Consider the following 17048-nt stretch of genomic DNA (forward strand, 5'->3'; position numbering starts at 1 on the left):
ACAAATTATTTGGATCTTATATTTAGAATACTGTGAATTTTATGATATTTAAATATTTTACATATTTTTAGTAAGTATATAGTATTCTGTATCAAATTAATCCCCTATTCATCACTCATATTAAAATTTCTTTACTAATCTAAGCTGTGCTGGCATACACTAGCTTGCAAATACATTTTTTTAAGAGCCATTGATATTTTTTATCTTACATTTCTAAAAGTAGGTTGTGTAGTAAAAGGTATGCCATATGTTTGAAAGCTTTTAATGTGTCTTGTTGGTTTGCCTTTCAAACAACAAAGGATGTGGCATTGCTTATCATACCTTTGGTTAATAGTGTTAAATCTTGACTAATTTCTAAGTGGTGTAAAATTTCATCATTATGTTCTGAAATATTGATCATTTGTGTTTCTTTTCTGAATTGGCCTATTCTAGGCCAATTTTTATTTTTATTTTTATTTTTCTAAGAAACAAATATTTTTATAAAATGATTTTTGTAGCTTAAATTTCATGGTCACTTTTAGAAATACATTTATCAGTTGGACTTGTATGCTCTCTTCTTTTTCATGTTAGCTTTATTTTGTTTTCTTAAATTATATTTAGCATTTCTTTTTTTAAATTTAATAAATCTTTATTGTTCAGATTATTACAATTGTCCCTCCTTTTGCCCCCCCCTCCATAGTTCCCCTCCACCTGGTTCCCACCTCACCCTCTACCCTTACCTCCGCCCCACTGTTCTCATACATAGGTATACGATTTTTGACTAGTCTTTTCGTGAACCCCCATCCTCTTTCCTCCGTGAGAATTATCAGTCTCCTCCCTTTCCGATTCTATTATATTCACCAGCCTATTCTGTTCATCAGGTTTTTAATTCACTTGATTTTTAGATTCACTTGTTGATAGATATGTATTTGTTGTTCATAATTTTTATCTTTACTTTTTCTTCCTCTTCTTAAAGAATATCTTTCAGCATTTCATATAACATTGGTTTGGTGGTGATGAACTCCTTTAGCTTTTTCTTATCCATGAAGTGCTTTAGCTGACCTTTAATTCTGAATGGTAACTTGGCTGGATAAAGTAATCTTGGTTGTAGGTTCTTGCTATTCATCTCTTTGAATATTTCTTGTCACTCGTGTCTGGCCTGCATAGTTTCTTTTGAGAAATCAGCTGACAATTGAATGGGTGCTCCCTTGTAGGTAACTAACTGTTTTTCTCTTGCTGCTTTTAATATTCTGTCTCTGTCTTTTGCTCTTAGCAATTTAAGCATGATGTGTCTTGGTGTGGTCCTCTTTGGATTCCTTTTGTTTGGGGTTCTGTGCACTTTCTGGACTTCTAAGTCTATTTCTTTCACCAGGTGGGGGAAGTTTTCAGTCATTATTTCTTCAAATAGGTTTTCAGTATCTTGCTCTCTCTCTTTTCTGGCACCCCCATAATTCTAATGTTGGTATGCTTGAAGTTGTCCCAGAGGCTTCTTACACTTTAGGCCAGGCCAAGGACCTCACCTGCCAGAGTGACCCTGCTTACTCCCCAGATGCCCTTCAAGCCCTGGCACTGCCCCAGGTGTGGCCAGCCTGGGTGGGACTGTGGAATGTTGGCTCCAGTGTATGTCCAGCCCATCTCGCCCAGTTCTGTCCCACTAGCCACCTTCTAAATAATTTCCTTTCAATGTGCACAAATCCACGCACTGGGCCTCTAGTAAATTAATAACTGAACAGGCCCATTATGACAATAAATTGCTCAAAAGAGAATATAAATATTGAGAAGAACAGATGCTCAAGAGTAAGCCTGTCAAACTCAAAGGCTAACATGGGCCAACTAAACAGTTTTAGCTTATGTGGGCCACAAAAAAAAACTAAGCTTCAATTTTCATAGAAACATAGGTTTATTTCGAAACAGACATGCTGAATACAAAGGGCTGAAATAAATGAGTAATCATTAACAAAATAACATTTTAATAAAAATTAAATTTTTCTTGAACATTAACAAATTAATAAGCGTAACGCAAATAAACCTATTTTTCTTGTTCTTTGAAAGCGAAATATATGTGTTGCATATACCAAACAAGTCAGTCCAAGACTAATGATGTGGCAATCGGCTGCTAAAATATTTGCTGCCTCTATTAGAGAGAAATGGTGCACTTGTGCGTAAGGCACATAAGGGAAATGAATGCAACACTATTATGGTAATCAGTCATTAGCCAACGTTGTTACTAATAATTACGTATAACAATATATTATAAAAATTTAGTTATGAAATTTTTATTAAAATGTTTCTAACATACTGTTATGTTCGCTGGGCTACAAAAATATTCATTGTGGGCTGCAAGTTTGACTTGTTTGCTCAAGAGAGACCTAAGGTAACACTAAACAGGTAAGAAATATAGGGAGGGATAAAGTATCTGAAATGAAAGGAAGATATGAGGCTTGTTGAGAGTTTCAAGAAATATTTATTACAATTAACATTAATTTTATGAGTGAGTTTGGCAAAGCAGTAACCATGATGAGTTAATATATAAATTAAATTTATGCGAATAATAACAGCAACTGGAAGAAATTCTATTAAATTACCCTTCACTCTAAAGGTGAGACATAGGTAAGGTGGTATCAATAGTTAGTGTTGATTTTTTTAACTGGTGGATGAGCCCTAGCCAGGTAGCTCCGTTGGTTTGATTGTCCTCCAAGATGCAGAGCACATAGAGGAATCAATGATGCCCTGACCAGTTTGGCTCAGTTTATAGAGCATTGGCCTGTGGACTCAAGGGTCCCAGATTCAATTCTGGTCAAGGGCATGTACCTTGGTTGCAGGCACATACCCAGTAGGGAGTGTGCAGGAGGCAGCTGATCAGTGTTTCTCTCTTATCAATGTTTCTAACTCTCTATTCCTCTCTCTTTCTCTCTGTAAAAAATTAATAATATATATATATATATGTATGTATTATATGTATGTATATATGTATGTATGTATTATATGTATGTATATATATATTTTTAAAAGAATCAATGAAATGCCAAGGCTGCAGGTTTGATCACCTGTCATAGCACACAGGAATCAACCAGATAATGAATGCATGGATGGAAGGGGCAACAGATCAATGTTTCCATCTTTTCCTGTCTCTTCCTCTTTTCCCCTCCCCCACTCTTTGATTTTCCTCTCTCTCAAATCAGTTTTAAAAATTTAAAAACTTGGGGCATGAGATGGATGTTAATTGAAGAATGTAAACTCCAGCAAGGCAGGAATATTTACTTTGCTTATTTCCATATTTCCAGTATCTAGAGTGGTTCCAAATATGTTCAAATGTATCGTTATTGTATGACTGGCTAGGAAATACTTGTGCACTTAAGTAGAAGTCAAATATACAGTATTTCCAAGTAGTTTTATTGAGCAAAGTTTCTGAAGAAGGAGAGTATTTAGGGTACAAAGAAAATATGTCAAGAGGGGGATATGATTAAAATGTTCAACCTTGACATTATTGTTGTACAAAATACTAAATCTTTTTTCTTTAACTTTATTTTCATGCCTGATATAAATTAACTTATGCTTTGCTGTTGGCGCATTTTTGTCACTGAAAACAAATTGTAAATCTTCCTTTGGTTAGATTATGTTTCTTGCCTTTAGTAAAGATAGTGCTAACTACCTTTCACAGGATTACACACATAATTTGAGATCATGCTGCCTAAAGCAAAGTATGCCTGCATTTATTTATTTTTTCTTCTTCATTTTTTTATTCAGTCTACAAATAAGAAACCTCGAAAATCTCCAGGAGAGAAGAGTAGAATTGAAGCTGGTATTAGAGGAACAGGCCGTGGAAGAGCTAATGGGCACCCTCAACAGAATGGTGAAGGGGAGCCTGTCACGTTATTTGAAGTGGTGAAACTGGGGAAAAGTGCAATGCAGGTAAATTTTAAGTATTTTTATTTTATTTATAATAGTCAATATAAAGTAATAGTCAATAATTTATGTGGAACCTGTTAGTATATAGATTGACATTTTATATACTCTTTTTTTAAATTTATAATTCTAATTTTCTATAAAATTCTTAATTGTTGAAAGTATTACATATTCCCATTTTCCCCCTCCAGCCTGCCCCCGCTCCCTGCCCCAGGCCTTCAGCACCCTGTTGTCTGTGTCCAATGGTTCTGCATATATGCACACAGGTCTTTGGTTGATTATCTCCCATCCATCCACTCTTCTCTGCCTTCCCTCTGAGATTCCACACTCTGCTCCATGCTTTTGTGTCTCTGGATCCACTCTGTTCATCAGTTTATTTTGTTACTTAGATTACACATATGAGTGCAATCATGTGATACTTGTCTTTTTCTGACTGACTCATTTCGCTTAGCATGATACTCTCCAGGTCCCTACATGCTGTCTCAAAGGGTAAGAGACTCTTTTTTTATTTTAACTGCTGAATATTATCCATAGTATAAATGTACCACAGCTTTCTTATCCATTCATCTACTGATGGGCACTTGGGCTATTTCCAGACCTTAGTTAGCTATTGTAAATTGTGCTGCTATGAACAAGATAAATGAAAATAATGACATAGCTATTAATAGTGCCGGGTAACTGCAGAATATTGAGAATAAAAAGAAAATCTTGAAATATTTTATTAAAGAATACTTGACTTTGTTCTCTGACTACAATTCAAGTGATGTTGAAATACACAAAATAAATTTCCCTTCTAAATTATGTTATATTTACAAAATATTTTGAGGAGCCTCCATACTGTTTTCCATGGAGGCTTTAACAGTTGGCATTCCCACCAACAGTTTAGCAGAGCTCCCTTTTCTTCACACCCTCACCAATACTTATTATTTCTCTTCTTTTGGATGATAGTCATTCTAACAGGTGTCAGTGATGTCTCATTATGGGTTTGATTTTTATCTTCTTGGTGATTGATGATGTTGCTCATCTTTTCATGTACTTCTTGGTCATTTGTATGTCTTCTACAGAACCTGTCTATTCCATTTCTCTGCCCTTTTGTAAAAAATATGTTTTTATAGATTTTTAAAGAAAGGAAGGAAGAGGGAGAAAAATAGAAAATCTATGATGAGAGAGAATCATCAATTGGCTGCCTCCTGCACACCCCCTACTGGGGATATAACCCAAAACTCAGGCATGTGCCCTGATGGGGGAACCAAACCAAGATTTCCTGATTCATGGGTGAAGGCTTCAACTATTGAGTTACATGAGTTGGGCATCTCTGTCCATTTTATTTTCAGATTTTTTATTATTATTAAATGTTAATTTATTGAATTTTATTCAGTATAGAAACACAATTGAATTTAATATAGATAACAACTGTTTTCTGTATGTTGGATTTTTATATCCTGCAACTTTATTAAATCTGATTAGTTTTTTAGATTTCCTATATATAAGATTATATCATCTGTACACAGAGATTATTGTACTTCTTCCTTTCCTGTTAGGATGACTTTTTCCCCCCTTACCTGAGTGCTGTGGCTAGAATTTCCAGTAATCTGTTGAACAGAAGTGGTGAAAGTGTTAACCCTACTCTTGTCCTCGATCTTAGAGAAAAAGCTTTCAACCTTACTAGTATATAACTGAGTATAATGTTGGCTGTGGGTTTGTTATATATGGTTTTTATTGAAGTTGGATATATTCTGTATTCTGTTTATCGTGTTGCATTTGTAAAAAAAAAAAAAAAAGTTTTTTTGCAACTACTGAGAAAGTCATATGATTTTTATGTTTCCTTGTGTTAATGTGGTATATCACGTTTATTGATTTACATATGTTGAAACAGTTTTGCATCCCAGGAACAAATCCTATTTGGTCATGGTGAGTGCTTCTCTTAATGTGCTGTTGAATTTGGCTTGCTAATATTTTGCTGAGAATTTTTACATCTGTACTTTCCATTCAGTATCATCTGACTTTGTTATGTGCATAATGCTGGCCTTATAAAATGAATTTAAGAGGGTTTCCTCCTCTGTTACTTTTTGGAAGAGATTGGTTTGAGAAGGATTGGCATGGATTCTTCTTTCAATATTTGGTAGTATTCACCAGTAAAACCATCTGGTTCTGCCATTTTCTATTTTGGGAGGTTTTTAATTACTGATTTAATCTTCATAGCAGTCTGTTAATATTTTCTATATATATAACTATATTTTATATTTCTTCATGATTCAGTCATAGTTGTGTATTACTACGAATTCATCCATTTCTTCTAGGTTGTTTAGTTTGTTGGCATATAATTGTTCATACTAGCTTCTCATGATCCTTTGTATTCTGTGATATCAATTTATAATATCTTTTTAGTTCTGATTTTATTTGAGTCCTCTTTTTTTCTGAGTAAGTTTAGCTAAATGTTGGGTAATTTTGTTTCTTTTCAAAATCCAACTCTTAATTTCATTGATCTTTTCCATTTATTTCTCCTCTGATCTTTATTGTTTCCTTCCTTCTGCTATGTTTGGGCTTAGTTAATCTTTTTCTGTTGCTCTGAGGTGTATAATGAGGTTGATTATTTGAGATCTTTTTTGTTCCTTAATATAGGGATTTATTGCTGTAGCCTTCTTAGAAATGCTTTTGTAGTATTTAATTGGTTTTAATATGTTGTACTTCCATTTTTGTTAATTTCAAAGCATTTCTTAATTACCCGTTTTATTTCTTCTTTGACTCATTGGTTGTTCAGTAGCATTTTGTTTAATCTCCACATTTTGCAATTTTTCAATTTTCTGTGTTACTGATTTGTAGTTACTACCATTCTGGTCAGAAAAGATACTAATATGATTTCAGCTTTAAATTTGCTAAAACTTGTTTTATAAAATATGTGATTAGTCCTGAAGAATTTTTTATGTGTCTTCTGCATCTGTTGAATGGAATGCTCAGCATTTGTCTGTTCCATTTGCTCTGAAGTATGTATGGTTCAAACCTAACATTTTCTTCATTTTATTGCTATACTAGAGCCTGATGCATGAAATTCATGCATGGGAGTGGAGGGGTGCCCTCAGCCCAGCCTGCACCCTCTCCAATCTGGGACCCCTTGGGGGATGTCCAATTGCCGGTTTAGGCCCGATTACAGGGATTTGGCCTAAACCAGCAGACAGACATCCCCCTTACAATCCTGGACCACTGGCTCCTAATCGCTCACCTGCCTGCAGCCTGTTGTTCAGTCATTTGGTCATCCCTCACTAACGCCCCTGCCAGCCTGGTCAGGCCACGTAGCCTTCTTATTCAGTTGTTTGGTCATCCCTCACTAACTCCCTGCCAGCCTGGTTGTAGGTAGCCATCTTGTGAGGGCATGAAGATCATTTTACATATTATTTCTTTATCATATAGGAGGTCGATCTATTTTTGAAAGCGGAGTATTGAAGTTCCCTAATATTTTATTGAGTTCTGTTTACCCCATCTTTTAGTATTTGCTTAATATATTTAGGTGCTCTGATGTTTGGTGCATATATATTTATGATTGTTATAGCTTCTTGATCATTTCACCCCCTGATCATTATGTACAGACTAGAGGCCCAGTGCACAAATTCATGCACTCAGAGGGGTCCCTCAGCCTGGCCTGTGCCCTCTCACAGTCCTGGAACCCTCAGGGGATGTCCAGCTACTGGCTTAGGCCTGCTTCCCGTGGGGAACGGGCCTAAGCAAGTAGTCAGACATCCTTAGTGCTGCCTTGGAGCCTGGAGAGGCTCCTGCCACCACCACTGTACTTGCCAGCAGTGAGCCCGGCTTCTGGCTGAGCGGTACTCCCCTTGTGGGAGCGCACTGACCACCAGGGGACAGCTCCTGTGTTGAGCATCTGCCTCCTGGTGCTCAGTGCACGTCATAGCAACGGGTCATTCTGCAGTTTGGTCGATTTGCATATTAGCCATTTATTATACTAGTATAGGATAATCTTTGTCTCTTGTGACTGTTTTTGGCTTAAAGTCTATTTTGTCATTTATAAGTATAGCTATCTCTACTTTCTACTTTCATGGAATATTTTTTGACATCTCTTCACTTTGAGCCTGTATGTGTTCTTGAAGCTGAAGTAAGTCTGCCGGTATCTATTTGGGTCTTGTTTTTTTTTTTAATCCATCCACTTTATGCTTTTGATTGGAGAATTCTGTGCATTTAGATTAATTATTGATAGGCAAGGACTTTCTCAGGCTGTCTATTTGATGTTTTCTGGTTGTTTTGAAGTTCTTTCCCCTCCTCTTTGTTTCTTACTGCTCTCCTATGCAAATTGATGGTCTTCCATAATGATATATTTTTATTCCCTTCTGTTTGTCTTTTCTGTTTATCTCTTAGAGCAGCAGTCACCAACCTTTTGGACCTCATAGACTATTCCACGGACCGTTGTCTTAGAGCACTCTGGGCTTCCATCCAGATGGCGGACTAGAAATTGAATTTAAAAAAAAAACAAATCAAGAAACAATTTTGCTCTGTAGTTCTCATATGATGTTTTATGCTAACAACAATTCAATTTTGATTACATACAAAAACAACCCTTTTATTCCCCTTCCCTTTTATGTTTTTCAATCATTTTTGTTTGTGTATTTGTTTTTAATCATTATTGTTCAGATTATTACAGATGTTCCTCTTTTTCCTCTCATAGCTCCCATTCCAGGCCCACCCCCTTAAGAGACAGTCATATGGTTACTCCCTCCCTTGTAGGTAACTGTTTTTCTCTTGCTGCTTTTAAGATTCTCTCTTTGTCTTTTGTCCTTGGCATTTTAATTATGATGTGTCTTGGTGTGGTCCTCTTTGGATTCTTCTTGTTTGGGGATCTGAGTGCTTCCTGGACTTGTAAGTCTATTTCTTTCACCAGGTGGGGGAAGTTTTTTGTCATTATTTCTTCAAATAGGTTTTCAATATCTTGCTCTCTCTCTTCTTCTGGCACCCCCATAATTCTGATGTTGGTATGCTTGAAGTTGTCCCAGAGGCTTCTTACACTGTCTTCATATTTTTGGACTCTTATTTTTGCTTTTCTGGTTGGATATTTTTTGCTTCTTTGTATTTCAAATCTTTGACTTGATTCTTGGGATCCTCTAGTCTGCTGTTGAATCTCTGTATATTATTTTTTATTTCAGTCAGTATATGCTTAACTTCTGATTGGTCATTTTTCATATCCTTGAGGGTCTCACTAAATTTCTCATAGGATTCTAGGAGATTCTTGAGTAATCTTATAACCTTGGTTTTAAACTCTGTATTTAGTATTTTGCTTTAATCCATTTCTTTCATTTGTGTTCTGATTCTTTGTCTCCACATTTTGGCTGCTTCCTTGTGTTTGTTTCTATGTACTGGGTAGCTGCTGAGTCTCCTTGAGTTGATAGGGTGTCCAATAGGGCCCAATGGCTCAGCCTCCCCAGTCACCTGAGGTGGACGCTCCTGGTGCACCCCTTTGTGGACTGTATGCACAGTCTTGTTGTAGTTAACCCTTGATTGCTGTTGGTATCACTGGGAGGAATTGACCTCCAGGCCAATTGGCAGTGTCTACACTGGAGGATCTGTTGTGCAGGAGACACCCTTACGGGGCATGACTTGCTTCAGTGGGGCTTTGGTGCTCACTGAGTCTGCCCCTTGAGTGTGTCTCTTATGGATGTGAGGAGTTGTAATCCAGTATGGTCTCACTTTGACCACTGGGTACACTGGCTCTTGGATCTCCAAGGAGGTGCAAGGTCAGCCACTGTCTGGGGCCACCCAGCAGGAGCTTCAGAGACATCTGCAGATTCCTTCTCTCTGTATGGGATTTGGAAGTGCCCAGACAGGGCCAGCCATGAAAGAAGGCAGGCTGCTGCTGCCAGGAATTGGGCCTTCTTTTGGAAGCTCTGGGCTCTCTGACCCAGCTGTAGTTTGAAGGGTTTTAGGTGGAGAAAGGACAGGTCATTCATATGCACACAGCTTGTGTGAGGTTGTAAATTGGGTGGGTGGGGTCTCTGGGAATCAGTAGGTCAGAGCAAACAGCAATTGCTGCCAGTCACCCTTGCACTGGAGAGGCCCCCAAGTCTCAGTGTCCCGGGTCTCTGTGCCCCATGCCCCTGTGCAGGAACATTGATCGCTTTGAAGTGCCTCTGAGAGAAAGCTGCCTTTGTGTTCCTGTCCTGATGTCAGACAGTCCAGTTTCACCCCGTATGTGTCTGGGTCCCCCAGAGTCTCGCCTGGAACTGTAATTCAGAGCAAGTGGGAGCTTGTATCTCCCTCCTGATTAAAAGAGGAGCACATCCAGGTACCAGCAGTTTTTGTGCCTCCGCACCTCTTACTAGTCTCAATGTGCTTTCTTCACCTCTCTAATTGTGGGACTTCCACTCAGCCAGCTTTCCCGTGGTTCTGGGTGGTAGTTGTTCTGCCTTTTAGTTGTAATTTTGATGTGGTTGTTAGAGGCAGCAACTATGCTGCCATTTTGATTCTCTCCCCTCAGTTTTCCCTTCAGTCATTTAAAAATATATATATATTATTGATTTTTGCAGAGAGGAAGAGAGGGTTAGAAACATCAATGAGAGAGAAACATCGATCAGCTGCCTCCTGCACACCTTCTACTGGGGATGTGCCCACAACCAATGTACATGCCCTTGATCGAAATAGAACCTGGGACCTTTCAGTACCTGGGCCGACATCCACTGAGCCAAACTGGTTTTGCCGCCTTTCAGTCATTTTTTAAAAAGATATATTTTATTGATTTTTTTTACAAAGAGGAAGGGAAAGAGAGAGCCAGAAACGTCGATGAGAGAGAAACATCATCTGCCTCCTGCTCACCCCCCACTGGGTCATTTTTTATATTGTGTATCTATTAACAAACTATTGAAGGTATTTTTAATATTTTTTTTATTCAACATTTATACTAGAATTAGGTAGTTAACAGAGCACCATATCACTTACTATATTAGGGGTTCAGAATCAGACTATATGCTTATATATCATCCCATTCTCTTGGCTTGTAAGGTCTGGTGAGAAATACGCTGATAGCCTTATTGGGGTTTCCTTTGGAGAGAATTATTTTTTCTCTTGCTTTAAAATTCTCTCTTTAGTTTAGGTTCAGAGAGTTTTGTTCTTATTTATCTTGAAGAATAATGTTTGTTTGTTTGTTTGTTTTGTTAATCCTCACAGAAGGATATTTTTTCCATTGATTTTTATTGAGAGTAGGAGGGGGAAGGGAGAGAGAAAGAAAGAGATACACCAATGTGAGAGACACATCTATTACTTACCTCCTGGACTAGCCCCAAATGCAGGTTTGTGCCCTTGACTGGAATTGAACCTATGACCTTTCAGTGCATGGGGGCGGCACTCTAACCACTGAACAACGCTGGCCAGAGAATGAGGGAGGTTTTTTTTGTTTTTTGTTTTTGTTTTTAATTGATTTTACAGAGGAAGGGAGAGAGATATATATATCAATAGATACATCAATGATTAGAGAGAATCATTGATTGGCTGCATCTTGCATGCCCCCAACTGGGGATCAGGCCCACAACCCAGGATCAAACCCGGAACCCTTCACTCCCCAGGCTAATGGTCTATCCACTGAGTCAAACCAGCAAGGGCAAACAAAAATTTTTTGTTTTTCTTAAAAAATATATTTTATTGGTTTTTTTTACAGAGAGGAAGGGAGACAGAGAGTTAGAAACATCGATGAGAGAGAATCATCGATCAGCTGCCTCCTGCACATTCCCTACTGGGTATGTGCCCGCAACCAAGGTGCATCCCCTTGACCAGAATTGAACCTGGGACCCTTTAATCCGCAGACCGACACTCTATCAACTGAGCCAAACCAGTCAGGGCAGAAGTATGTTTTTTATTGAAGATTTGAGGTGACTTATTTGCTGCATAATGTTGGATGTCCAAATCTTTCTTCATGTTTGGGAAGTTCTTTGCTATTATTTCTTTAAATAAGATTTCTATATCTTTTTCTCTGTCCTCCTGGGACTCTAGTGAAGTATATGTTACTTTTTTATGATGATATCTCATAATTTCTGTAGGCTTTCTTGATTCTTTTTTCTTTTTGCTCCTGATTGGATAATTTCAGCTGACCTGTTTTCTAGTGCAGTGATTCTACATTCAGTTTGTTCCAAGTCTGCTGTTGAAACTCGATTGAATTCTTCATTACAGTCATATATTCTTCACCTCTTGAATTTGTTTAGTTCTTTCTTGTGTTTTCTATTGCTTATTGAACTTCTCATTTGTTCTTATGGTTTTTTTTTAAAATCATTTTAATTGTTTATCTGTGTTCTTTTATAGCTAGCTCTCTGACCATCTGTAGAACAGTTTTGAGTTCTTATTCAGGCAATTTCTGGATCTGTCTCTTTGGCCTAATTACTAGAGATGTACTATATTCTTTCGGTGGAGAAATATCTCTCTCATTTTTCTAATCAATGTCCTTCTTTTGTGTCTGCACATTTGAAGAAGCAGTACCTTTTCCAGACTCTATAGACTGATTTCCAATAAGGGAATTCTTTCACCTGTGCTAAGGGCACACTGGACTATGCTGTGACTTGAGTTTAGTGGTGTAAGTTCTAAATTCAGGGGCACGTGGCAGCACTGGGTCTAGCAGAGAATAGGGGTTCGTGATGTCTCATTGGCTCATGCCACTTGTGTCCACAGCATTGACTGTGTGGTTGTTGGCAAGCAGTGTAAGCAACAATCTGCAATTACTGCAAGGGTTGTCGATGTGTTAGGCAGCACCTTCAGATCCAGTAGCTAGAGATGAAGTCAGTCAGTGATGGTGGTTGGAGCCAGTGGTGTGCAAACACTCAGCTGTGGTGGTCAGCTGCAGACACTTACATAGTGGCAGAGGTCAGTTGCATACGCACTTGTAGTGATGTGGGCCAGTGTAGGTAGCAAAGACTGGGACTAACTGGTTTCACTGGCAGCTATAGAGGCCCTGGCTAGCAGCATCCTCTTCTGTGATTGCCAGGTCTCTCTCCCCAGACATGCACACTATGGTGGAGACTCATGATAGGTTATGGTGTGCAGGTACACAGCTTGGTGGGGGGTAGTTATAGGTAAGCACGGTGATGCTGGCTAGTTACAGAAAAGGGAGCCTGATTTGGGCCTACTAACAGTGGCAGGGTACCTTGGCTGTCAGTGCACTCATTGGTGTCTGCATACCTCCTCACCCCCCTGCATTTGCATTGCAGTGAAGGCCAATGATGGGTATCAGGTTAGTGGTGCAAAGCCAGAGGGCTGCTCCTGAGCATTGGCACAGTGGTGGTGGTGGGAATGGGCACTAGGGTGGTATCTTGCAGTGGTGAAGCTTCAGAATCCCAAGTTGGCTTTCTTGATTCCCATGATGGTGGGGTGTTGGGTGACAGGCTGAGGAAGCTGGATTATTACTCTTGCAGTAATAGAGTTCATGGATGGCTGAAGGTGCTGTCCTGCAGTGGCAAGAGAAAGGAGCAGGAAGGACTCCAGTAGCTGGCATTTGTGAGTGCAAATACCTCTAGGAGGAAAGTAGACAAGGCTTCAGTGGTCCTGCTGGCATTTGGCTTCATCAGTGGCAAAATCTGTTGAGTTAGTCTGCAGAGCTGGTCTCTGAACCGCGATCACACCTGCTGTATGTCTGCTAATATTAACCTCTGCTTTTATTCCTGTTCCTAGCCTGCTTCCCACATTTGAGCTTTGCTGGTCTGGGTGGGGTGGAACCAAAGTGGGACCTGTGTGCTGTATCCTATGAGGCTAAGAAGCTGGTCACGCACCCCACTCTTTTCTGTTTAGAGGAACTCTTCTTGCTGGGAAGTTTCTTAGCGCTGAACAATATCAGTTTGGGGGATGATGCCGGTTAAAAACAATGTCTTCCTCTTTTTCTTGTGTGCTTATTCTCAGTTTTGCTGTTGTTAAAATTTCCTTAGTGGACTCTAGAAGTCTCCCAGAATGTTTTGTTTTTTTTTTTTTTTTTTAAGATAGCTATCCAATCTTTGATCTTTGTGAGGCAACAGGGAAGCTTGGTTTTTCCTCCTACTGATGGGCAGTTCTTTTTTCTTTCAGTATTTTAAATATGTCATTCAATTATCCCCTGGCTTTCATTGTTTTTGATGAGAAGTGTGCCATTTTTTTAATCCTTTGGTTCCCTGTAGGTTGTTTTAAAATTGGCTGTTTTAAATTTTCTCTCTCTCTCTCTTTTTTTTTTAAGATCCCTAGCAAGTTGATTTTGATATGACATATGTAGTTTTCTGTTTTATCCTGTCTCCTGGTTAAGGCCCTTATATATAATCATCTATCCACCTATGCCCATAGTTGGCAGTGCCTCTAACAGTCACCAGTTTCTGTCAGTCTCTCTGGAGTTTAAGTTCTTTAAAGTCCTTTGCTTCCACACCTCTGATAGGTTTTTTAAAGTATAGGGTGTTTACTTCCAAATGAATAATCAATTACATCAGTTATCATTTATTAATTCACCCCTATTCCTCTAAAATTGAAAATATTCCTTTGTCATAGCTTAAGTTCTATGCTTACATGGATTGATTTCTATTCTTTTATATCGTATTTCTAGTCCTATAGTATTTCCAGTCTATTTTGTTCTCAATATATTTGTGTGTAGATTTAGTATTTCTAATGTAAGCTCTTGCTCACTAGTTTTATTCAGCATGTTTTGGGCTCTTCATACATAACCAATGAGATTAGAAATTGATATTATCACTTTAGGAACTAAAAAAAATTTGGCCATCTTCATTGTGCCTTCATAATTGCTAGGCCTCGTGTAGAAGTAGGGAAATGATTTTCTCCTTATTTTTGTGCCACTCTTTGTTACCTGTGTCACAAAACATTTCTCCTTGGGTCCCGAGTCTCAGATACTCTTGGCTCACTCTTTCCATTCTTAGTACTTACTACCGTAGCCCATGTGGTTTGACACATTATTCAATAGAGCTGAATATTGAACAGACACCATGCCATTCTTTTTCTTTTTACCCTCTCCCACAACCAAAATACTCTTTCTAATTTTCTGGTTACTTTTAAAATAGTACCTTCCGAACACTAATGTGATGAGACAAAGAAACAGTGTTGTGTATAGCAGCAGTTAACAAAAAGTTCTCTTTGACATAGAAGACGGGAGTGTGGTTGTTCCTCAGTAGACTAGGTAATAAATTAAACAAGGTGTGTTTTCAACCCGAATGGGCTTTATTAAAAGGACTGACAATACTAGTATTGGTGAGGATATGAAACACCCAATCTCATATAATACTTTGCTAAGATATTATACATTGTAGGTGGAAGTACAATTTAATATACCCGTCTTGGAAAATTATTTGACATTATCTTTCAACCCTCAATGTACATATTTTCTCTATTAACAAGTCTGCTATTTGGTATATATACAACAGAAAAATGTATGTCTATCAAAAGATGTGTACAGTTATATTCATAACAATTTTGTGATAGCCTAAAATGTAAACAACACTCATGTCCATGAACAATAAAACTGTTAAAATTGTGGTATATTAATACAGTGGACACTACTCAGCAATGCAAAAAAAGAATTAGTGATAAACATAGTAATATGGCTGAATCTCTCTTTGATTGAAAGAAATCAAACAAAAGATGATACTGTTTATATGAATTTTAAAAACATGTCAAATGTTAAGGGAAAATAATTAAACCATATGAGCTGGGGATAGTTACTGACTAGGAGGAAACTTGAGAACTGTTTTGGTTCTAGAAATGTTTTATATTTTCATCTTTGTTACAGTTACGTAGGTACATGTAGTATTTATCCAAATTAATCTAGGTATAACAAGATTTATGCATCTTACTGTATATAATTTATATCTTAGTGCAAAACCAGAAAAATTTGTTTGATTTAAAACTTATTTTTATACATTTTCTCTTACCCAAGAAAATCTCCAACCAATTTTTACCCACTAATATGCTAAGTGCAATCATATTAAATTTGCCTAACAACTTGGAGAAACTTTATTGATACAGTTCTAAGCCTTTTTTAGATTCAGGTTTAATGTATGATACGTGTTTAGGTAAGTTTTTATAATTTTCTTCATTAGTATATATACCTTTTAAAAATGTATTCTTAGATATTTTTAGTTATGAATAGGCTATCATGATTTTTACATATTGCAATATTAAAAATTGTACACTTATCCTTTGTCAACTATGTTAATGTTTTTAATTATTCATCTTTCAAGTATGTTTAGTACAGACTAAATACTTTTGTGTGTGTGTGTGTGTTTTAATCAACTTCAGGAGAGGAAAATTGTCTTTACCAATATTTTACTAATTTTTTATAAATTAAATTATTTATTTGTCTAAAATTAAGCCATCCTTACATTCCTGAAGAAAAATGCAATTTGTTATATATGATGTATACTCTTTTTATGTGATTGTAGTAGTGGATTAGATTTTCTGATTCTAAAAACATTTATATTTATGTATAAGTAAAATTAGTTATTGTGTTATTTTTGTAATGTGTTTTGAATGTTAGTATTTATAGTTGCCTACTGTTGAATTCATGGGATTTTGAACAAATCTTTGAAAACCAGTGACTTTCAATTGTTTTATTAAAAATGAGAGAATCTTACCCTAGCTGGTTTGACTCAGTGGATAGAGCATGGGCCTGTGGACGGAAGGGTCCTGGGTTCTATTTCAGTCGCTAAGGGCATATGCCTTGTTGCGGGTTCAATCCCGCAGGAGGCAGCCAATCAATGATTCTTATCATTGATGTTTTTATCTCTCTCTCTTCCTCTTCCTTCCTCTCTGAATCAGTAAAAATGTATTTTAAAAAAAATTAGGGATCTCTACTTTTATTTGGCTACAGAGAAATAATTTCAGGTAAGTAGTTATTTCTTTATTTAAATAAACACACACAGAGAACTACAATGGTTTTTTTGTGTGTGTTTTTTTAAATTATTTGCTCTAATATTTTTTTCTGAAGTGTTCATTTTTATATTTTCTTTTCAACAGTCCGTGGTGGATGACTGGATTGAATCATATAAACAAGACAGGGACATCGCACTTCTGGATTTAATCAACTTTTTTATCCAGTGTTCAGGATGTCGAGGTACAGAATGTTGGGATAAATGATGTACATTGAGCCTATCAGTCCAGCAATGTCAATTTATTTAATCTCCCATTAGTTATACATAATGTAACATAGAATTATGTGCTAATTT

General features: G+C 37.3%; 1 protein-coding gene across 5 annotated transcripts in view; it reads left to right on the plus strand.

The window, feature by feature from the left end:
* The window catches only part of STAG1 (stromal antigen 1), a 250216-nt gene that overhangs the window by 97180 nt on the left and 135988 nt on the right, over window positions 1–17048 (plus strand). For 4 of the 5 annotated variants that reach the window (XM_036431365.2, XM_036431364.2, XM_036431366.2 and 1 more), the window contains exons 4-5: window positions 3727–3891; window positions 16840–16936. In XM_036431365.2, coding sequence (XP_036287258.1) covers window positions 3727–3891; window positions 16840–16936 — 262 coding nt within the window. Of the gene's footprint in view, window positions 1–3726; window positions 3892–16839; window positions 16937–17048 lie in introns of those variants that run through there. The other variant, XM_036431367.2, reaches the window with a different exon arrangement.

Source organism: Pipistrellus kuhlii, unplaced genomic scaffold (assembly GCF_014108245.1).
Source record: "Pipistrellus kuhlii isolate mPipKuh1 unplaced genomic scaffold, mPipKuh1.p scaffold_m20_p_11, whole genome shotgun sequence".
Lineage (NCBI taxonomy): Eukaryota > Metazoa > Chordata > Mammalia > Chiroptera > Vespertilionidae > Pipistrellus > Pipistrellus kuhlii.